The sequence below is a fragment of the Agrilus planipennis genome, unplaced genomic scaffold (assembly GCF_000699045.2).
Source record: "Agrilus planipennis isolate EAB-ADULT unplaced genomic scaffold, Apla_2.0 scaffold62, whole genome shotgun sequence".
NCBI classification, from domain to species: Eukaryota; Metazoa; Arthropoda; class Insecta; order Coleoptera; family Buprestidae; genus Agrilus; species Agrilus planipennis.
In genome coordinates, this window is record NW_020438875.1 from 186,880 (window position 1) to 211,743 (window position 24,864).

General features: G+C 37.3%; 1 protein-coding gene across 4 annotated transcripts in view; it reads left to right on the forward strand.

The window, feature by feature from the left end:
* LOC108734565 (optomotor-blind protein) overlaps window positions 1-21,443 on the forward strand; it is a 55,005-nt gene extending 33,562 nt beyond the window's left edge. For all 4 annotated transcript variants that reach the window (XM_018466180.1, XM_018466182.1, XM_018466179.1 and 1 more), the window contains exons 4-7: window positions 17,864-18,010; window positions 18,110-18,186; window positions 19,051-19,241; window positions 19,356-21,443. In XM_018466180.1, the coding sequence (XP_018321682.1) occupies window positions 17,864-18,010; window positions 18,110-18,186; window positions 19,051-19,241; window positions 19,356-20,080 (1,140 nt within the window). In that variant the 3' untranslated portion in view covers window positions 20,081-21,443. The remainder of the gene's footprint in view (window positions 1-17,863; window positions 18,011-18,109; window positions 18,187-19,050; window positions 19,242-19,355) is intronic.
* Window positions 21,444-24,864: the final 3,421 nt, after the last annotated feature.

Below are 24,864 nucleotides of genomic sequence, written 5' to 3' on the forward strand. Positions count from 1 at the left end.
CGTGCTGTCAAACCTACACTAGCAAGGAGATCGGGCTGAAACTATAGCTACAAGCTATCCAAGGATGGTACTATAGAATGTCACCTCAAGGTAGGCCTAGTGGCGTCATCTCTTGGTTAGGCCGGAAACTTATCAATCCACCCTCGTATTTAAGCAGGCGTCTTTTGATGGAGACGATGATGATGATGGGAGGTATAAGAGTGTGCTTTTAAAGTTTTCGAAAAGTGATTTTCTTTACGAAGGGTGACGGTGGCCTACTTAACATACACATCAATTTTTGCTCTTCTGTATGACCAACAATAAAAAACTTTTCTTAGGCGATGGATTTTAGATTCGATCCGTCTCATCGGTTTGTGCGCCAACTCTCGCACTTGGTCACTCGTTTTTGTTTAGATATTTATTTATTTACTCTAACGTGCATTTCATGTTTTATCTGGAGGCAGAATCTCAGCGCGTATATTTAAATAGGTGGATGGGCAAATGGGCATGTATGTATATGTGTCGGAAAGAACCCGGGCCCTTATTGCCGTGTTAATTTTTTTTTCGAGCCAGCTGAGGAGAGGTAATCATAGTGCCCCGGCGATAAACACGGGTTCATATCCATAATTATATGTTTGTTTAGCAGACAGCTTTGGGCGTATTTCGCGGCGCGATGATGGATGGCGCCACTTACCACTCGTGTGCTCAAGCCCCTACCTAAGTATACTTAACTCCCATCAACCATCACACGCATGCCTTACTACATAGGTAGGTAGTATAAAACGAATTATGAGGATAATATGGTATTTCAAAAAGACCTAAAGTAAAGACCTACCCAATAAAATTTAGACTACTTGTACTTTTCGATAGAGACACACATTAAATTCTGACTCCATAAACCTTTTCGTGGTACAGTTTTCCTTAGCTTTTCCACACAAAACTTACAAATAATATGTACATCCAGAAAAGTTAATTTATTGTACCTAATGCAACTATCGTTCCCGTATCAAAGAGGAAATCGTTGCGATCCGATCGGACGATAAACAAGAGAAAGAATCCCCATCAGTTCAGATATGAGAAAGGAAGACAACGAAGAGCCGCGAAGGAACCAACAATTGTCGCAGAGCACGGTAGACGGAGTGAAAAGGAGGCGTGGTAAAGTGGCGCCAACGTGGCCAAAGATGAAACTTAAGGACAAAGACGTTGGAAAAATGAGATGGGCTAGATTGTGCTCCACACCGATGATCTATCATTGGAAAGACAATTTGGGGGAAACCCAACCGTGTATTTGTGCATTTAGAAGAAAAACAGCATCTCAACAAATACTTTCTAAATTTGGACTATTCGTAAGGTTACCCAATAAATCGGCCCTTGAAATAGTGTAATTAGAAAAGTCGATCCTTTCAACTCAATTACGTTTTGTACAGTAGGTACCTATAGATTAAAAGGAAATGTATAGTATTTAAAATCGCTCTAGCCGTTCCTAAAACCGATACTTCGTTCCCTAGTTGAGTTCATTTTTTTTTCTGTTTTAATGACAGGACAACGGGCAACATCTAAACCAATTCAGCGAATTTAATTTGTAAAACAAATAACCGGTTAGCTTTCGGCGCTTCTCTTCTCTCCTCCGAACTAATTTATTAAACGGTTTTTTCTTTCTCCGATCACGAACAACAGCAGAGTAGGTACGCGCCTAGTTTGAATTTGCAGTTAATATATGTAGATAGATATTCCACAATACTTGGAAAAACAAAAAGGAAAATTTATAAAAGCTCATGAGTTACATTATAGGTAGATATAATATGTATACGTATTATGGTATGATCGGAAATAATTTTGCTCTCATAACATAGTTGCGCTGTTGTTGCAATGTTTTATTTTAATTTTTCGATTAAACTCTGGCGAAATAAATAACTGAGTTGTGGCAGGCAGCGGATTATGCGAATTAATGGTGCGCATCAAGAAAATGAAGTAATTAGGGTAAACGTACGTACGCGTATACATAACTTAGAACGTGTAATAAATATACCTACACATGCACCTATTTGTGTTAAAAATCGAATGCGTTCAGATGTTCCCACCATACGCATTAATAAGAAACATTCCGGATATCGATATTGATTATCCTGTGAAAAGTCTCGGTCAGATTCAATTAAAACCATCAGAAATGACATAAATATTAGTTGGAGTCTAGAGTCTAGAGTGACCGCAAATATAGGACAAAAACAGCTTTCGTTTTCTCGCCCTCAGTCTTTTCGTTTTAAACTAAATCAAGAGCATACTGACTGCAAAATATGAAGGTATGTATGGGCAATTCAAATTGTAATATGCGCATACGATTCCAAATATTATAACATTATTATAAAGGGTGAATATAGCAAACAATGGAAGCATTAAAACTGAGGAGCTTCGATACACAGGAAATATGTAGGCTGATGGGTACATGATCAAAAGTGCTGGCACAAAGCAATCGAAACACAACTGAAGAAGGACGAAAAATACCCTTATACAATATTAAACTGCACAAGAACTCAAGCCTAGAGATTTACCTACATTAAGTATATTTTCTGTTTATGGAACTCTTCAATTTTAATTTTTTCCTACGTACCTACATCCCATTATAGAGGATGTTTTTGGTTCCTTAAAGATAATCAATGAATTTACTGATTTTTCGCCATTACATTTGGATTCTGTATTAAAAATATACTGAGAATATCGTACGTATTATGTTTTTTGATACGCTACTATGATTTGAATCACGCATATTATAACATCGATTGCTCATATCCCAGAAACCGAAATTTTATATTCGGCATGATCTCGTCATTAATGAAACCATTTAGCATTTATTATTTAGTTGAAAATGGGCGATCCTGAAGAAGGCTCACCGACCAAACAAATATTTAAAGATGATGCTGTACCTTTCAGGATGCATCGAAAATTCAAGATTGAAACTGGTGTAAAGAATGCCCAAACGTTTTCTCTTCTCATCACTGCTGCTCTTAAATATGATTTAATTTTTAATTTCCTCACCATGTGTAGGTACGTACCGTATGCGTATATTAAGGGTAGCAGAGAAAATCAAACAAGTTTTGAAAAAAAAATACCGAATATATTTTATTGTTAGATTAAAAGATATTTACGTTATGTTAAACAGAAAGGATGAAATAGTCCAGTTGCATAACTTCGTTTTGCATAAATACATCTGATGCATACATTAAAAGTTAATAATATCGAGTAATTTTATTAGTGTAGTATTTTGCAAACATTTCTCTACACTTCTAACTAATGAGACCGTCAATTTCAAACGGTAGCAAGAAATAACATGGTACTTAGCCATTACGACAGCCGCTTATTCAATTACCTCGTGTTAATTGAAGTTACCGGATTACATATTATAGGCCCCCCTTTGTATCATGTGGGTCATTACGTGAAAGCTTTTTGTTATTAACGAACCAGCCCGCTTTTGTTTCTTTCTGTTGTTTTTTTTTTTTGTTTTACTAATGATGACCATTAAATATCAAGCGAAACCTAAACTATTCACCTCACAAATGCTCCCCAATAACTTCTACCTAATGTGTAACAACGTTGTGTAATTGGTTAAAACGCGAATAAATTACCAAGTGCATTGCAGCTGGATCTCTACAAAAAATTACTACAATTCAAATTGTTCATCGGGTTGATGGTATTCGACTATCCGCATTTGTCTTTTGTATTTGACAGGGAGTTTTCAGAAAATTTCATTATCTACGTATATGCCCAAGTACCTATGATTCACCGTAATTAACAAAATCAGGTACCTATATGTATTAGGCGATTACCGAGTGAATTAATTTTAATCGCTTGGTTATAGTCAGACCAATGTTTAGGTAGGTACATTTACATACGTAACCTAAGCAAAACCATCATTAGCACTAAATGTTCTTTTTATGACAGACCGTAGGCATGGGTGCCAGTTAACGAAAAGACAAAGGTCCCATCAAATAACCAGATGCCGAAATAATTTATTATACACAGGCAATTAATAAACACGAAAAGGACGAAATATCGAAGAATGTTCACCTGCCAAGACAACTATTAACTTGCCCATCTACATCTAGTAGGTATACCTAGTACTGCTACCTGTACCTGTTCGTGTTTTAGAATTTTAAATTTTACTCTCAAACCGAATAACCGTCTGACTGACTGTCTGTCTGTTAGTTAACGAGCCTGCTTTTTTACTTCAAATGTGTGTTTCATAGGCATACCTAGTAAGGGATGGCAAATAATTGTTAAAAATTTGCCTAATAACCAAGTAAGGAGCAGCCATATGTATAGGTAGGCATGTTATGCAATAAAACATATCACTTTTAGTTAGACATGTCACTATATGTACGAACGAGAGGACGTTACCGTGAGAGAGATTACAGAGTACGATGTGAAAAGTGGGGCTCCCAAGCAAATTAAGTGAATCCTTGGCGGGCGATCAGTCGAAAGGATACGGCCCCGCATGAGGTTAATTATTAGCGTCCAAACAAATATTACTGTTATTTGTTTAATAATAAAACTATTGCCCTTAGCGACACACCACCCTAAATTCATCACGGTTCCTTTTTAATTAATTAAATAAACCCTAACTTTCTCTAAAGCAGACTTGAATATACATGTATGTTATAATTAATTCACAAATCTTCTTTTTCCTTCCAAATATTCTGTAATGTAATAGGTATCCGCTTGCTAAATCGATGCGTATGTATCCGTTCGTATCTTGAGACATGCTGCATGTAAATATAGAAACGCGCATTTAGAGAGAAAAAGCGACAACCTTTCGCAGTTGCGTTTACGTATTTTATACATTTATGGAAAAAACAGGATTCGTATCGACTCATGCCCAAGCACTTTGTTAACCTCCACTGCCTTTGAATTGTAAATTTATTTTAATATTTTGGAAAAGGCGCTGCTTGATATGTTCGCGTTTATATATTGCCAAATGTCGTCGTTAAATTCGATAACGATCCCCGCAGGTTAAGGAACCACCTTTGTGGAAAGGCCAGTCCATTTTCGTCCCGCGCCCTTAATTTACTACTAAACATTATAACGTAGGTAGAAAGTGATTTTTTCAGTGGACAAGTACGTATAAGTACATGTCTAGATCTGACCCAGCAGAGTAGATACCTATTACTTTTGCGCTACTTCCCAAATCTCATAATTCAATTTTCAGTCAGAAAAGCCTAACGCACACACATACGTGCAGCTACGCGAGCCTTGACATCGATTTTACCACACAAACTCAAATACACAAGACGTGTTAATGCATTTTACATCAACGACCGTTTCATCGGATGACATAAAAAATAACACAGCAGCACCGCGTCCGCTACAAATCCTTCTTCGCGCATAATTTTACACGTGTTTTGAATTAAACTTATTTACTTAATGGATAACAACTTGTAATACCTTGGTCTTTACCTACGGTTTACATATTAGACGTAGTAGATAGGTACAACTTTTCTACAATTCCGTACATACAGACAGATACCTACCTGTTTAGGTATTATCCATTATATGTATGTACTTGTACATACATTGCAGTGGGCTCACCCATCAGTTAAGCAAAACAAACTATTTTCTATAATAAAAATAACAATTCTAATAAGTACCTAAAATTAGAAAACTTTCCATTATTCCTTGTTAGATGTACATTTTTTATAAGGTACCAACCCGCTGAGCAATGATAACACATACCTACGCGTACCTACCCAGGCATTGTTAAAAAAAAATGAATTAAAAAGGCTTAGCGAAAATAGAAAAAAAAGCCGCGTACGTACACTTGTAATGCATAAACCGTACGCAGACGACGCAAGTTGGGGTCTTAACCCTCCAATCTATCTCACCCCGCGTATATCATCAACAACCCCTGGGGACGCACGGCCGAAGCTAACTAACCGCGCCGGAAGTTCAGACATCGATCTTGTTCTTCTTACTTCCGCTAACTCATTGCTATAGGTTGTAGATATACGTATGTAGGAATACCGTTTGTTTTTTTTTTATGAAAAGCTAAATAAATCTTGCGACTTATATTCTAATAAGTTTCTAATAAGCTATAGGTTCTGTACCGAAATCGAATTTCTTCTTAATATTTTCATACGTATGTAATCAGTGGGTGAGTTCGCGTCATAAAGATCTCGACGCTTTCTTTTATTGTTTGATGTTTTCGACACCGTTTTACCGGTACATTATCACTCTGTTTGGGCGTAGAAACGTGCGCGGTTCGCGTTAAAAGCGACATCGGCCCAGAGAAACGATCGCAAAGAACGTTTCGAAAATGAGGCGCGCGATTCGGTCAGGACGACACGGTCGTTATCGCAACGGTAGCGTCTTGATACTCGGTCACGTTAATGTAAAACTCCTGTCTTTAGTACGAAGGACCGCCACCAGATAGCCACCCGGGACGAGATGAGACCGCCGCAGGAATGTCGTCGGAAAAGGCCAATATTTATGTTTTTTCCTTCTACTTTAATTTACTTTTTATCACACGCACACATCAACCGGTTCAACAGTGAAAAAGAACACCAAGCATGAACCAGACCGTACCTGTAGGTATAGGTACGCATAATTAGTACGAAAGAAAGAAAAAGACGATGCTGACAAAAATAATTAGTCCAAAGCGATAAGCGAATGGTGGAGAGTTGAAAATAATAAATTTGCAGAAAGAGGTTAAGTGACAAGGACTACAACTAAAAGTCGAAAGAGCGAGTCTTATTATTAAGGCTCGTTGTAAAGGCACGCGTTTTCGTATACCTAAAAGACACCCGTTTAAATGTTTTTTTCTAAGTGATGGTGCAGTTGTGAGTAATTAGAAAGTAATATGTAATGTCTCCTTTTATTTACGTATTATTTATGTGTTAACCGTTTTAATATGAAAGACGTTTGGTTGCCGAAGGTCGCCTTTCCTATTTTTCCGGAACTCGACGAGTACCTCTATCACACGTTATTTCTTCGGCGGTTCTTTTGAATCTGATTGTTTACGAGCCAACTTTGACACCGTGCGGTGTGACTTTTAGCGATATGAAAATAATTCGTATGAAATAATTGTACGGCCGACACGTCGCGACCATTCGGACACAAATTGTGCATAATCTTCGCATTTGAATGCCAACTGCGCTGAACAGTGAACGCGGCCTCTTCTTTTCTGCCGGACAACCGACACCATCACACTAAAAAACCGCATAATAGTTAAACTTGTCTTTGCTGCCGTTGCAATACAAATACGTTTTCATTTTGTTTATACCACAATAAACTATGATAAATAAATAAGTGAAAGAAAAATGTAATAAATGACGGTAATATGAGATAATAATAATATGGCAGCACTAGGTTTCAAGATTTTTTAATTAACTAGATTCTGAAGATCATATTTGTATTTGTTTTCCTAATATTCTGCTAATATTTTATGAAATTTAGCCCATACGGGTAGGAGAACAAAAGTTATTAGACAGAGGGTGTACGGTTGCAAACTAAATTGAAACATGAAATGACACTTCACAATGACCATAATAACTTGCACGGAAAAAAATCATTTTACATCGGTTTAATTGCTGTTTTACACGGTATAACTTCTATTCCAAATACAGTTAAATTTGTTTAATATCATAATTGCGTGTTACAATTGGATTTTCACATATTTTTTTGACTTTCCCAAATCATTATAAGAAACATATGCTCTTGTTTAAAGAAGAAGTTCGCAATTTCTACCAAGTTCAAATTAACTTCATTCAACCAGCGCAATACATTGAACGTATATACAGTGTATAACACTTTAATTTGAACTTGCGCTCTTCTTCTTGCAAAAATGGCCCATCTGAGGAAATAATAATAAATAAAAGAACTCAATTTTAATACGCATTTACGATTGAATTTTTAAATAAAAATTACACGGGATTAAGGGACGTATTTTATATAAAATAAACAAATGATTAAAATTCCTTTTCTTTGTCTTTTGAAATTTTGTCGATGAAAGCTTTAAATCTGTTCGCGTGAAACGAGATAACTGGTGTATTATTATCGAGCTTTAAAGGGTTTCTAACGAATCTTATTAACAACGAATTTTATTTCCGGATTTCATGTAAAATATCTCTTGCCTACGTCGCCACGTTAAAACGTTATTTAAATTAACGTTTGTATACGAGTAACACACGCATACGGTAGAGTGCAATAAAAGTTTTTCCAAGACCTTAACACGGCCGTTAAATTCCGTAAAATTCTCGCGCGCCTGATTTATTCCCAATGATGGTTTTTTAACACATGACACGGCCTTTATTTTTCGTCATGTTCGGCCCATAATTTAACTCGACAATAAAACTTCCTACCGTTTCGTTTGCTTCATTATTTTTCTTTCAAAAATAACCATCAATTGTGAGTGAGTGAGTTGAGTAAGTAACGACCCACACCTATGTAGCGAGTAGTATAATTAAGGAAAAAAGCAACCCCCGGTGACATTTATTATAAAAGAAGCTCTCGAATTGATAATTGTAAAGTGCCCGATCTTAAATACGCATTATTATCCAAAAGAAAACGACCTAACTTTGTCAACAGAAATTTTTAATAAAAAGACTGTACGTACCTACATTAGATAAGTATAATGATAGGTATAGATANGGTTTAATGGTATTATTTGTACACTATGAATTTAAATTTTACACTATACATGCCAGAGTTGCCTGTAACGAACGTTGCATTGAAGCGCGCTCACGCGATCCGCACTACTAGACATCCGTTGCACGATTTCGTTACATACCAACTCGCATGTAACGAACTTATCCTACTGTGCGTAAAGAAGTTTCACTTCAAAAATAAAATGTGTAGATCAAGAATGACAGTGCGGCGGCTTCCTTGTTCGGGATCCTTTTTCCTTTTCCGTCACTTTAATTGACTGTTAAGTAAACAATTCATGAGCAAACAGGCCGGCACAAAACTAAAAGCAGCGGGCAAATATGTGCATAAGTATTAACCAAACCTACAGCAGATTTTACCGACCATCGGACGCGTAATAAGTACTCCATTAAGTAGTGGATACCATGAACAGGTAAACCCAAAACCTACTAACCAACACGTATCTTCACCTGACACAATAAATTTAATAAAATATAGAAGGTACTAGTTACCAAGTCTATTTCACAAAAATAAATTGTACCCTATCTCTGACGAAACTGTTTTCACATAAGATGCCTGTACTGATATTGGCAGGGTTGGAATGGTAGTGTCCATAAAATAAATTTTTGGTCAGTTATTCAGTATTTTTCCTATAAATAGGCAATGCACATGGTTAACTAAACAGAAACGTTCAGTGTAAAATAATAAAAGGTGCGTCAACACCGTAGGTATAGGTGTAGTGTAGATATTGTGTGCACTTGGTTAATACTACTCATTCACACAAGGAACCGAATCCGACATAACAACATACACAGATGACACAAAAGTCGACCATCCAGGCGGCGTTTTTTCAAAGATTTTTTCCTTTTAAGTATTTTCCTTTCGCCATTGTTTAAACAATTAACGAGCGTAATGTGCGGCGGTTTTTGTTTCATCATTAAACGGTTTGCTGTTAAACACGCTTTGCGCACAACGTGAAAAAATAAATGTACATATGTGTATACAATATATGTACCTATGTACGTATATATAGATGGAAGTGCCTATGCGTCTTTACACGAATATCCAAAAATCAAGGGTATCGAAAATACGGTTAAGTTAATAAGTAGCGGCTGTATGGGTGTGAAACGTGAACGAATGGTTAGAAGCGTTTGAGGTGTGCTGTTATGGGAGGACGCTAAAAATCCCGTTGAACGAAACGGTCAGAAATGAGGAAGAGAACAGAGGGAATTATGGAAGTCGATAAGAAATAGGCCAGACAGGTTGGTCGAACACCTTCTTAGACATAAAGGAATAGTTATAGTCATACTAGAAGCAGAAAGAGGAGTTAATAAAAGTTGAGGTGGACTCACTGTTCACAATTAGTTAGAAATGCGAAAATTGGATTAAAATAATAGGAAGATGAGGTACGTGTGAGTTAAACCAGTCCTCGGTGTGAAGACTTTATGATGACAAGTACATATATTCTGTATATATTTTTCGACCCGTTAGACGTCATCTTAGCTGATGGATTTCTGTGTTTACAACACCCTTGAACGAAACCGAAGGGATGAGAAGGAAGGGTGAAATGCGTGCGGATGTATGTGTGCATGCGGGTCAGGTAGCGGACCAGGACTACAACTAAAAGACGAAAGGACGACCCTTATTATTAAGGCTCGTTGTAAAGGCACGCGTTTTCGTATACCTAGACACCCGTTTAAATTCTTTTGTTTTTCGCGCAACGGGGGCTCCTTGGGTCCGTAAATATAAATTCGAAATTTCGAGTTAGTCCAGTCGACTTGGTCGTAATTTACGGCGCCTCCTGGGGACTTGTCAACACCGGGATCGGTCCGACCGCAAAAGACGAACTTGTAGAAGCAAAAGCGACACTTCTTTTCCTTATTTACCTGGTTATCTTGGTGGTACCTCAAATCTCACGAAGACGCTGCTGGCGCTCTCCTCCGCACCGCCGCCGCGCCGCTGTATGATGTTGCCTTCCTTTCTTCTTTGCCTTTATGGCAAAATTTTTATTGGTCGTTTGTTTTAACGTTCACCACCGCCGACGGTTTCGTCTTTTAAGTTGAAAGCCGAAAAACATTATGCCCACGTTATTTATGATTAATCATTACGTGGCGTGGGTTTATATATAAGGAGGCACTACCACCACCGGACAATCGCCAGCAATAATAGTCATCTACGAGGGTGGATTGATAAGTTTCCGGCCTGACCAAGAAAAACAAGGTTTTTAAAAATTTTTTTTTTTTATTTCTCAACATGATCTCCTCCAAGGCTGATACATTTCTCATAGCGGTGTTCCAGTCTNATTATTATAAAGGGTGAATATAGCAAACAATGGAAGCATTAAAACTGAGGAGCTTCGATACACAGGAAATATGTAGGCTGATGGGTACATGATCAAAAGTGCTGGCACAAAGCAATCGAAACACAACTGAAGAAGGACGAAAAATACCCTTATACAATATTAAACTGCACAAGAACTCAAGCCTAGAGATTTACCTACATTAAGTATATTTTCTGTTTATGGAACTCTTCAATTTTAATTTTTTCCTACGTACCTACATCCCATTATAGAGGATGTTTTTGGTTCCTTAAAGATAATCAATGAATTTACTGATTTTTCGCCATTACATTTGGATTCTGTATTAAAAATATACTGAGAATATCGTACGTATTATGTTTTTTGATACGCTACTATGATTTGAATCACGCATATTATAACATCGATTGCTCATATCCCAGAAACCGAAATTTTATATTCGGCATGATCTCGTCATTAATGAAACCATTTAGCATTTATTATTTAGTTGAAAATGGGCGATCCTGAAGAAGGCTCACCGACCAAACAAATATTTAAAGATGATGCTGTACCTTTCAGGATGCATCGAAAATTCAAGATTGAAACTGGTGTAAAGAATGCCCAAACGTTTTCTCTTCTCATCACTGCTGCTCTTAAATATGATTTAATTTTTAATTTCCTCACCATGTGTAGGTACGTACCGTATGCGTATATTAAGGGTAGCAGAGAAAATCAAACAAGTTTTGAAAAAAAAATACCGAATATATTTTATTGTTAGATTAAAAGATATTTACGTTATGTTAAACAGAAAGGATGAAATAGTCCAGTTGCATAACTTCGTTTTGCATAAATACATCTGATGCATACATTAAAAGTTAATAATATCGAGTAATTTTATTAGTGTAGTATTTTGCAAACATTTCTCTACACTTCTAACTAATGAGACCGTCAATTTCAAACGGTAGCAAGAAATAACATGGTACTTAGCCATTACGACAGCCGCTTATTCAATTACCTCGTGTTAATTGAAGTTACCGGATTACATATTATAGGCCCCCCTTTGTATCATGTGGGTCATTACGTGAAAGCTTTTTGTTATTAACGAACCAGCCCGCTTTTGTTTCTTTCTGTTGTTTTTTTTTTTTGTTTTACTAATGATGACCATTAAATATCAAGCGAAACCTAAACTATTCACCTCACAAATGCTCCCCAATAACTTCTACCTAATGTGTAACAACGTTGTGTAATTGGTTAAAACGCGAATAAATTACCAAGTGCATTGCAGCTGGATCTCTACAAAAAATTACTACAATTCAAATTGTTCATCGGGTTGATGGTATTCGACTATCCGCATTTGTCTTTTGTATTTGACAGGGAGTTTTCAGAAAATTTCATTATCTACGTATATGCCCAAGTACCTATGATTCACCGTAATTAACAAAATCAGGTACCTATATGTATTAGGCGATTACCGAGTGAATTAATTTTAATCGCTTGGTTATAGTCAGACCAATGTTTAGGTAGGTACATTTACATACGTAACCTAAGCAAAACCATCATTAGCACTAAATGTTCTTTTTATGACAGACCGTAGGCATGGGTGCCAGTTAACGAAAAGACAAAGGTCCCATCAAATAACCAGATGCCGAAATAATTTATTATACACAGGCAATTAATAAACACGAAAAGGACGAAATATCGAAGAATGTTCACCTGCCAAGACAACTATTAACTTGCCCATCTACATCTAGTAGGTATACCTAGTACTGCTACCTGTACCTGTTCGTGTTTTAGAATTTTAAATTTTACTCTCAAACCGAATAACCGTCTGACTGACTGTCTGTCTGTTAGTTAACGAGCCTGCTTTTTTACTTCAAATGTGTGTTTCATAGGCATACCTAGTAAGGGATGGCAAATAATTGTTAAAAATTTGCCTAATAACCAAGTAAGGAGCAGCCATATGTATAGGTAGGCATGTTATGCAATAAAACATATCACTTTTAGTTAGACATGTCACTATATGTACGAACGAGAGGACGTTACCGTGAGAGAGATTACAGAGTACGATGTGAAAAGTGGGGCTCCCAAGCAAATTAAGTGAATCCTTGGCGGGCGATCAGTCGAAAGGATACGGCCCCGCATGAGGTTAATTATTAGCGTCCAAACAAATATTACTGTTATTTGTTTAATAATAAAACTATTGCCCTTAGCGACACACCACCCTAAATTCATCACGGTTCCTTTTTAATTAATTAAATAAACCCTAACTTTCTCTAAAGCAGACTTGAATATACATGTATGTTATAATTAATTCACAAATCTTCTTTTTCCTTCCAAATATTCTGTAATGTAATAGGTATCCGCTTGCTAAATCGATGCGTATGTATCCGTTCGTATCTTGAGACATGCTGCATGTAAATATAGAAACGCGCATTTAGAGAGAAAAAGCGACAACCTTTCGCAGTTGCGTTTACGTATTTTATACATTTATGGAAAAAACAGGATTCGTATCGACTCATGCCCAAGCACTTTGTTAACCTCCACTGCCTTTGAATTGTAAATTTATTTTAATATTTTGGAAAAGGCGCTGCTTGATATGTTCGCGTTTATATATTGCCAAATGTCGTCGTTAAATTCGATAACGATCCCCGCAGGTTAAGGAACCACCTTTGTGGAAAGGCCAGTCCATTTTCGTCCCGCGCCCTTAATTTACTACTAAACATTATAACGTAGGTAGAAAGTGATTTTTTCAGTGGACAAGTACGTATAAGTACATGTCTAGATCTGACCCAGCAGAGTAGATACCTATTACTTTTGCGCTACTTCCCAAATCTCATAATTCAATTTTCAGTCAGAAAAGCCTAACGCACACACATACGTGCAGCTACGCGAGCCTTGACATCGATTTTACCACACAAACTCAAATACACAAGACGTGTTAATGCATTTTACATCAACGACCGTTTCATCGGATGACATAAAAAATAACACAGCAGCACCGCGTCCGCTACAAATCCTTCTTCGCGCATAATTTTACACGTGTTTTGAATTAAACTTATTTACTTAATGGATAACAACTTGTAATACCTTGGTCTTTACCTACGGTTTACATATTAGACGTAGTAGATAGGTACAACTTTTCTACAATTCCGTACATACAGACAGATACCTACCTGTTTAGGTATTATCCATTATATGTATGTACTTGTACATACATTGCAGTGGGCTCACCCATCAGTTAAGCAAAACAAACTATTTTCTATAATAAAAATAACAATTCTAATAAGTACCTAAAATTAGAAAACTTTCCATTATTCCTTGTTAGATGTACATTTTTTATAAGGTACCAACCCGCTGAGCAATGATAACACATACCTACGCGTACCTACCCAGGCATTGTTAAAAAAAAATGAATTAAAAAGGCTTAGCGAAAATAGAAAAAAAAGCCGCGTACGTACACTTGTAATGCATAAACCGTACGCAGACGACGCAAGTTGGGGTCTTAACCCTCCAATCTATCTCACCCCGCGTATATCATCAACAACCCCTGGGGACGCACGGCCGAAGCTAACTAACCGCGCCGGAAGTTCAGACATCGATCTTGTTCTTCTTACTTCCGCTAACTCATTGCTATAGGTTGTAGATATACGTATGTAGGAATACCGTTTGTTTTTTTTTATGAAAAGCTAAATAAATCTTGCGACTTATATTCTAATAAGTTTCTAATAAGCTATAGGTTCTGTACCGAAATCGAATTTCTTCTTAATATTTTCATACGTATGTAATCAGTGGGTGAGTTCGCGTCATAAAGATCTCGACGCTTTCTTTTATTGTTTGATGTTTTCGACACCGTTTTACCGGTACATTATCACTCTGTTTGGGCGTAGAAACGTGCGCGGTTCGCGTTAAAAGCGACATCGGCCCAGAGAAACGATCGCAAAGAACGTTTCGAAAATGAGGCGCGCGATTCGGTCAGGACGACACGGTCGTTATCGCAACGGTAGCGTCTTGATACTCGGTCACGTTAATGTAAAACTCCTGTCTTTAGTACGAAGGACCGCCACCAGATAGCCACCCGGGACGAGATGAGACCGCCGCAGGAATGTCGTCGGAAAAGGCCAATATTTATGTTTTTTCCTTCTACTTTAATTTACTTTTTATCACACGCACACATCAACCGGTTCAACAGTGAAAAAGAACACCAAGCATGAACCAGACCGTACCTGTAGGTATAGGTACGCATAATTAGTACGAAAGAAAGAAAAAGACGATGCTGACAAAAATAATTAGTCCAAAGCGATAAGCGAATGGTGGAGAGTTGAAAATAATAAATTTGCAGAAAGAGGTTAAGTGACAAGGACTACAACTAAAAGTCGAAAGAGCGAGTCTTATTATTAAGGCTCGTTGTAAAGGCACGCGTTTTCGTATACCTAAAAGACACCCGTTTAAATGTTTTTTTCTAAGTGATGGTGCAGTTGTGAGTAATTAGAAAGTAATATGTAATGTCTCCTTTTATTTACGTATTATTTATGTGTTAACCGTTTTAATATGAAAGACGTTTGGTTGCCGAAGGTCGCCTTTCCTATTTTTCCGGAACTCGACGAGTACCTCTATCACACGTTATTTCTTCGGCGGTTCTTTTGAATCTGATTGTTTACGAGCCAACTTTGACACCGTGCGGTGTGACTTTTAGCGATATGAAAATAATTCGTATGAAATAATTGTACGGCCGACACGTCGCGACCATTCGGACACAAATTGTGCATAATCTTCGCATTTGAATGCCAACTGCGCTGAACAGTGAACGCGGCCTCTTCTTTTCTGCCGGACAACCGACACCATCACACTAAAAAACCGCATAATAGTTAAACTTGTCTTTGCTGCCGTTGCAATACAAATACGTTTTCATTTTGTTTATACCACAATAAACTATGATAAATAAATAAGTGAAAGAAAAATGTAATAAATGACGGTAATATGAGATAATAATAATATGGCAGCACTAGGTTTCAAGATTTTTTAATTAACTAGATTCTGAAGATCATATTTGTATTTGTTTTCCTAATATTCTGCTAATATTTTATGAAATTTAGCCCATACGGGTAGGAGAACAAAAGTTATTAGACAGAGGGTGTACGGTTGCAAACTAAATTGAAACATGAAATGACACTTCACAATGACCATAATAACTTGCACGGAAAAAAATCATTTTACATCGGTTTAATTGCTGTTTTACACGGTATAACTTCTATTCCAAATACAGTTAAATTTGTTTAATATCATAATTGCGTGTTACAATTGGATTTTCACATATTTTTTTGACTTTCCCAAATCATTATAAGAAACATATGCTCTTGTTTAAAGAAGAAGTTCGCAATTTCTACCAAGTTCAAATTAACTTCATTCAACCAGCGCAATACATTGAACGTATATACAGTGTATAACACTTTAATTTGAACTTGCGCTCTTCTTCTTGCAAAAATGGCCCATCTGAGGAAATAATAATAAATAAAAGAACTCAATTTTAATACGCATTTACGATTGAATTTTTAAATAAAAATTACACGGGATTAAGGGACGTATTTTATATAAAATAAACAAATGATTAAAATTCCTTTTCTTTGTCTTTTGAAATTTTGTCGATGAAAGCTTTAAATCTGTTCGCGTGAAACGAGATAACTGGTGTATTATTATCGAGCTTTAAAGGGTTTCTAACGAATCTTATTAACAACGAATTTTATTTCCGGATTTCATGTAAAATATCTCTTGCCTACGTCGCCACGTTAAAACGTTATTTAAATTAACGTTTGTATACGAGTAACACACGCATACGGTAGAGTGCAATAAAAGTTTTTCCAAGACCTTAACACGGCCGTTAAATTCCGTAAAATTCTCGCGCGCCTGATTTATTCCCAATGATGGTTTTTTAACACATGACACGGCCTTTATTTTTCGTCATGTTCGGCCCATAATTTAACTCGACAATAAAACTTCCTACCGTTTCGTTTGCTTCATTATTTTTCTTTCAAAAATAACCATCAATTGTGAGTGAGTGAGTTGAGTAAGTAACGACCCACACCTATGTAGCGAGTAGTATAATTAAGGAAAAAAGCAACCCCCGGTGACATTTATTATAAAAGAAGCTCTCGAATTGATAATTGTAAAGTGCCCGATCTTAAATACGCATTATTATCCAAAAGAAAACGACCTAACTTTGTCAACAGAAATTTTTAATAAAAAGACTGTACGTACCTACATTAGATAAGTATAATGATAGGTATAGATAGATACGATACGATAGGTATGTATGTGGATTGAACAGAGAACACACCAAGTGAGGGAACGTTATAGGTGTTCCTTAACACGCACACACAAGGATTCGTGTTAATGCAAATAAATTACAATTTCCTTCGAATATATCTGGTTTCTAAATCAATCGGCCGTCATAACCTGTCCGAGTGCTAACTACAAATTTTAATTTCTCCTCTCATTAAGCAAACACAAAGGCAACCGGCGAGCCAAGCACAGCCACATTATTAATTAGGAACTTGGACTTTCGACGTTTACGTTTATTTACATTCGCGATTATTAACATTTACCGCACCTGATTTATGGAAGACGCTCCAACTAATGAATATTTATATTGATAATCGTTTTTTAACTGATGCGACTTGGACCGCTACGCTACGTTTCGCGTTAAATAATCGTTCGATTGAAAACATTATTTTCATGACGATGGCGTCTCAAATACATTTGCAGATACCTACATTAAATGTATGTAAACGATTGAAAAAGAAATCCGCTAATGACATGATTCGGCATGAAAATAATAAAAAAGAAAAATTCCCCAAAGGTGCTACACCTTTTCATATTAATTTTTGTACTTTGCTATTTACATATTATTATGCTTTTTATAATAAAACTGCTCTTCTAATAATGACGTCGTCTTTCTTTCAGACGATCCTTAATTCCATGCACAAGTACCAACCCAGGTTTCATTTAGTTCGAGCGAACGACATCCTCAAACTGCCCTATTCGACATTTAGGACGTACGTTTTCAAAGAAACCGAATTTATCGCTGTAACCGCTTACCAAAATGAAAAGGTAGGTAAGACAGACATCCGCATACTTAACTGTACACGCATAGGTTTAGAAACAACTACATTCGAATGATATGTACATAAAGCAAAATCTTCTTTTCAGATTACGCAATTAAAAATCGACAATAATCCCTTTGCCAAGGGTTTCAGAGACACGGGCGCCGGTAAAAGGGAGAAAAAGTAAGTAGATGACATTTGCGTATTATTAAAAATAAAAACGTCTTAATTTAACTTATAGGTATATATGTACAACATATTATACATAAGCGCGCTTCTAATTAAGTAAGAAAGTTTAAACTTGCTCCCTTTTGTGACCTGCCCAAATTTCAAATGCAAATTAAAATCTGTTAACGAACGCCCTTTCCACTACTTCTTTGACCTTAAGCGTATATAAATGCCGTCCTTAATTTAATACTGTCGCAATATTGTCACCCCAAAAGCGCTTACCCTTTTTGTTTAATAGCCTATCCAAATTTCCATGAGCCACAATCTGCGATCGACCTCAATTAAGACCTAACTTATTATTATTATTAATTCTACTGAAACTAGACGGATAAACCTAGATGTTAAAACATTTGTTATAGGTCTGAACATTAACAACAACAATAACAAAATTACAATGTACGAACACGAAAAGTGTTAACGTTCGTAAAAAATCGCTTGTTTAAAAATAAGAGTGACGAACCGTCACGTCGAATTAGTCAATACGACCGATACTCGAACATGAGACAAAGGGCGCAATGAAGAAGGGAACTGAAACGGGGGCAGAGGGTCATTCGCGCGCGGGGGGAACAAAGTAAAGGACAAAAGGGGGTCCCGTGTTAAATTGAGCGCCTACGGCGATAATTACAGAGTGTGTAACCTTTTTCAGACATAACCGACGACAATGTTCGTCTTCCGCTCGTTACGAAAGAACGTACATTCCATCTGTGGGTACCTCATGTACACACCTAATATCTACCTAGTGTATTTGTTGTTGTTGTTCTTTTCAAAAAAACATCGTTAGACAAATTTTCTACGTGAAAATGTTCCGTCTCTTTACAGACAAGCGATGCTAGCAGCTCGGCATGGTAACGACAGTGATAAAATTTCCCATCCTCTACCTGCAAGAATGTCAGCTGACAGCAGTACCGTTTCAAAGACCGACGACTCGGAGCTGGACGTTGTCGGAACCTCCGACAGTCCCAGGCCCAGTTTGCATCCCCCTACGCCTATTACGACATCGGCAAATACAAGTAAGTCAGCCAGTACCTAGTAGGTACCTACACCTTCTGAATATGAAGAAGAAACAAAAATCGTCCGCTGTGTCCCAAAGTAAGTACCTTCATAGTATACGTTTGTTATTCCAGGCCACGACGAAGATGTAATAAGGCGCCGCCTTCACGACGATTCGGGTTCAGAATCGAGTTGTTCAGAATCGCCAGGCAGCACGGTGTTTCGGCCACGTCCGTCGTCTCCTAAGGAGGCGGCGGGTCCCTCGAATCCGTCTGGAGAATATCCCTCGCCAAATATAAGCGTCGGTCCACCTATCCATCCACCGCCTCATTTGCTACCGTACTTGTATCCACCGGGACTGTATCCGGGAGCCGGTGGTCCCCCTTTCGCACCCCCCTTAAGCCTATTTACCGGCTCCCCCGCCCCAGGCATGAATCCAAGTTTGCTCTTTAACGCCCAGCTGGCACTGGCAGCGCAGCACCCCGCACTTTTCTCCCATTACTCCAATTTGGCTCATCCCAGTCCGACGGGTCATCACCTGTCCCCCACGTCTACGTTACATAATCACCTGAAAGGTGGCCACAGATTTGCTCCGTATCCCATACCAAGCTCTACGTCGTCGGGAGTAAATTCGTCGCCCCTAGGGAGTGCATTCGAAACAGTTACCCCCAGCGGTCACACTAGGAGCTTAAGCAATTCCCCTTCGAGCAAAATACGTCAAGGATCGACTTCCCCGCCCATCAGACCCAGCACGACTTCTCCAAAGCCGGGAAGCACATCGTCGCCAAACGATCTTAAGAGTATAGAGAAGATGGTGAACGGACTTGAAGTAAAACAGACCGATGATAACGAGAAGTAGTAGTGAGAAAGACATATTGTTACAATGTATGTATGTATGTATGTATGTCCGTTATGATTTTAAGTGGGCGATATAGTGACAACGCTGCAGACCGTACGTTATTGCTATTCTCTACCGTTAAGGGATTGAATAATAATAAATTAGTAATTAGTCGATAAACCTTGTCTAGGGAATCGACTCGAACTTTTACTAAAAACGCGACTAACGATTCGAAAATTTTCCCAAACAAATATTATCTATTTATTGATGGAAACCCATCCAACACAATCGATTTCTTAGACACGGCCGACATTCCTTCAGATAAAGGATTTGAAAAAATAGTACAAAAACATTTAGATTCGTTTGTTTGGAGAGCAATATTACTATTATAGTAGCTAGCTATGTACTTTTCTAAGATTTTTATGTGGTGCTCAATTTGATAATTTCCATTTTATTATTACTATTATTATACTTACATATACCTAATACTTACTGTCGCAATATTACTTGTAATAATACGATTCGAAAATACGTAAAACCGGCGCCGCTACCCCTGAGCCCGTCGAGGGTTGGAGCAATAATTCGACCGATTTGTTTCAGTTTCGTTGTTTTCCGCTGCAGTGCTTTGTTGGTTCGTAGTTTAATTATCTGCAATGTTCCTTTTAAGTTTTTCTTTTAATTTATCGTCGTTGTAAATATGTACGTAGCCGAACCTGCGACTACTATTAATTATTTAGTTTGTATTGTACATATGTAGTACGCATTCGCACGAACGCGCGCGTCGTTTATAAGAAAGTCAACTGTGTAAAGTGTACATAGATACAAAATATAGCGTACCTACCGTAGGTAAATTTATACGTTTTCATTGAAAAGAAGAAAGAATAAGTCACAAAATCAAGACCAGCCAAAGAGAAATTTTAAATTTGGACGCATATCTACATGTGCACACGCGAAAACTGCAATAACGAATCGACTAAGTACTACAAAGAAAAAAATATATGATACATATACACCTACATATATTATATATATATAGAAAAATAAATTTAATAAACGTACCTACCTAAATAATTGAAAAGATTAAAGTATCAGAAACGGACTGTAAATAAAATTCTATATCTACTGAAAAAAGTAGTTGCGCGACTTAGTAATGAAAAGGAGGCTTTTATATGTTTTTCTTTTTCCCTTTTATTATTGAACATTCGCTCAGTAACCGTCACTGGTTTTCAAACAATGTATAAGTGCGTTTGTATATCTGCTTATCACTTTAAAAGGCTGGTGGTGACAGTGCCGCTGTTGTATTAAAAAAAACAACTAGATAGAAATGTGTCATGTGTACATGTAAAGAAATAATTTTAACAATAAAAAGAAAACTATATTTAAAGTAATTTTTTTGACTTTTCTTTTTTAAATCATCCAATAAGTACCTCTAGTCATAGCTAATACGTAGTAATCATCACACTTTCAGTTCCTTCGTTGCGATACGCTTTCGGCAGGTAAGTCAACAGATGTCATGGGTCAGTAAAGAAAAGTGACAACCTAACAAACAGGATGTCGTTCAATGCTTATCCATATTGCGCCTATAATACCCACAATATATACATATATGTACCTATTTTTTTTTGTTTAAAATAAAAATTGTACGGGAAATAATAGTTGTATGTTAAATTATTCAGAGAAGGACCTAAAGAATCTCCTTACTCGAGAAGGACACACCGATGAGGTAGGTAAAGGATGATTTCTTCCAATGGTAATAATTAAACAAAGCAAGGTTAGGCCCGTTCAGTACTATGTAAATTGTTCTTTGTTTCTAAAGTATAATGCGATAAATCTAAAGCGTTTTTCTTCTCATTATTAGATCCGCTGTGAACTACACGACATCCGTGCATATTATTTTAGATAAAGGTTCGAATTCGAGTTGACAATGAAGTCATTAACAATTTATTGTGTCTAATATGTTACTGTTTAAAGAACACAATAATTATCCTTCGAGTTACATAAATATGTGTGTATCCATCTATCAACCGATCTATATTTACGCGATTAGTTGCTATTACATGTACCTATGTTAAATACTGAATCTATATTAAATTAATTTTGTAGTCCAAAACTTTTACTAACTACAATTCTTTTTCTATCGTACCTTCTGCCTTTTACGCGATCAAACAAATGTAAAGTTACAATACTGCATCGTCGATCGACGCATGGCGGCGTCGCCGTCGATCGTAACCAAATTAAACGGCACCCGGCGTCTCTATAAAAATGACAGATGGCGCTTTAAACGCATCTGAGCGCGAAATTTGCGGCGTCTCGTGTTTTAAATCATTTCCGCTAACAACGTTCAGTTGACGTTCTTTTTTACTTCAACTTTATAGCTGTTAAATGGCGCGCAATTTAATCAAATGTGATTGTCCGATCTTCACTAAAACCCTTCGTGCCACCCCTGACAATCAGCAGCATAATACTTATGTGTGAACGCATAAATAACTTTAGTTCCTTATAAGAATGCAATACAGAAATTATATTATCGAGAAATGTATGAATTGCATACAGAAAGGACATGGCAATACAATTTCTTTGTTTATCACAGGGACCCATACAGGTTTTCACTTCCTTAGTCAGGAGGCACCCGGAGAGCTGCGGAGGGCAGGGTCGCTCAATTCCCTGAAAAGGACTCATCATGTAGGGTGTCCTTTTCCGCTACCCCAAATCAATATTAAATATTTTGTATCGTCACATCGTAATAATTTTAAAAGTAGGTGCCAGTGTAGTATAATATACGTTGAAACCAAGTAGAGCGGGTTCATGTTGAATGTTCTCGCATGTACCCTACAGATGAAGAGATGATCAATTTCGATTGGAAGCTTAATGATATCGACGGGAAATATTTTATGCGACGTCCGTTAGAGGAATAAATAATGAGACGATGGAAAGAAATAAGAAAAACAAAGCGCAAGAGAGAGAGAGAGAGAGGGAGAGATATAGGTACATAAGAGCAGATCCCCTTTGCAAACGCTCTTCTTGTTTGGTTTATGTTCGAAAGAAGTGGCAACTGGACGAGTTCTTTTTCTTCAGAAAGAAGAAGAAGAAGAAGAAGCAGAAGCAGATGAGAGGAACGCTTGCTTGCATAATCCACTTCGATATCTTGATTTCGTAGAAGGCAAATAAATAATGACCGACTTTTAGTAGTCGTCGATCCACCGACCTGCTGATTCTAGAACCCTAAGTACGCCGCCACGTCTTCGTATGCGTCTCTTTCAACATTTGCGATGTTGTCATACAGTCCGAAAATTTAAACAAATAGAAAGTTTCTCATTGGATGTAGTCAAGTAATAGACATGAAATGGAGTATGATCGATTTGGAGGGCCAAGGAATCGCGTTGTATGCGTTATTAATAATTCTGTTAACTGAACGATCTTGACTTTAATTCGTCAGTTATTCCGTAAAAAAAAAAAAAATAATCAATCGTATCCATCTATCGACAAAGCTTTCTAAGGAAATTAAAAGTGCCCCATTTTATTAATTATTCCTGATTGTCAGAAAGAAAATTACAAGCCGCCAGTTACTTTTAATTATTATCCAATTCGTTTCTGAAAAGACATTATTAAATGAGAAAAATGACAGTTGCACTGCAATGTTGCATAGCTCTGTAATTTTCAACTTCCTCTCGAATTTTAAATGCTAAAAGAAAACATCGAACGAACGTCGCGCGTCGCCGCCAAAATTCCTCGCTATCAACAATCAAAGAATCCGGTCACAACCACGATGATGGACAGTTGACAAACGTTCAGACATCTGACGATCTCCCGAGATTCGTGTCTGAATCAATCTGCGACTATTGACGATCGTCCGAAACAGTCGAGCATCGAAAGACGGAAAAAGAGGTAATAAATGCTTTTAGGGCAAACATTACAGACTCCACTGATGCAATTCCCGCGAGACCGAATGCACGAAAAAGACAAGTTTTTGCAACCAACTTGGACCGCTGCAAGCAACCACGATGACTTGGAGATAATATAAGACTGGGAGGACGTGTTAAAATTGCTATTATATACTTTGTTAGCGTACGTGGACGTCATATATTAAAGTCATTAGGTACTGCTACGCGAAATGACCTACTGTTCAATAAAAATTTTCTTTCTTAAAAATAAGAACGTCCCTATTTTAAAAATCTCAACTTCAGTCACGTACCTATAAGTGCTAAAAGAAACTTAACTATGTCACCGAAATTTGAAGCACGTTATAGGTAGTACATGCGTGTGTACTTGGATGGGTGGATTTGTTAGAGGCATTAGGTATATGCGATTCGAGAAGGGTTATTTTTTACCCAAGTATAAAGATTACTTACAGTTTTGATGAGCATGGTCTGCAATCGAATTGGTTGGTTCGATAGGCTTCTGACCGCAAACTGTAGGTATGTCAACGCATTGATACCTATACCTAATACTTATCTACACATAGGTACTACTTCTACCACTATTGTAATGTGATATTCTAAGCATACATGCGTAAGGCTACTCCTACTTAACCGTTTTATATTTGACAGCAAATGTTACAATAGTTATGCAATTCGTCCAGGTGACTTACATGCGAATGTGAAAAATGTGACTTTTTGATTACGATGCACCTCATCGTTTACTTTTTACCTAGCGGTGCTGAAATGGGCATTAAACCATCAGAAGGATGGTCGACAACCGGAGACCTATCCTATTTATCTCCCGTTCACGAACAAGTTAGTGGTCGAAGACGGACCTTTGCCGGCCAGCCTCAACAAGCAACGATACACAGTTCCGATTAGGAATTT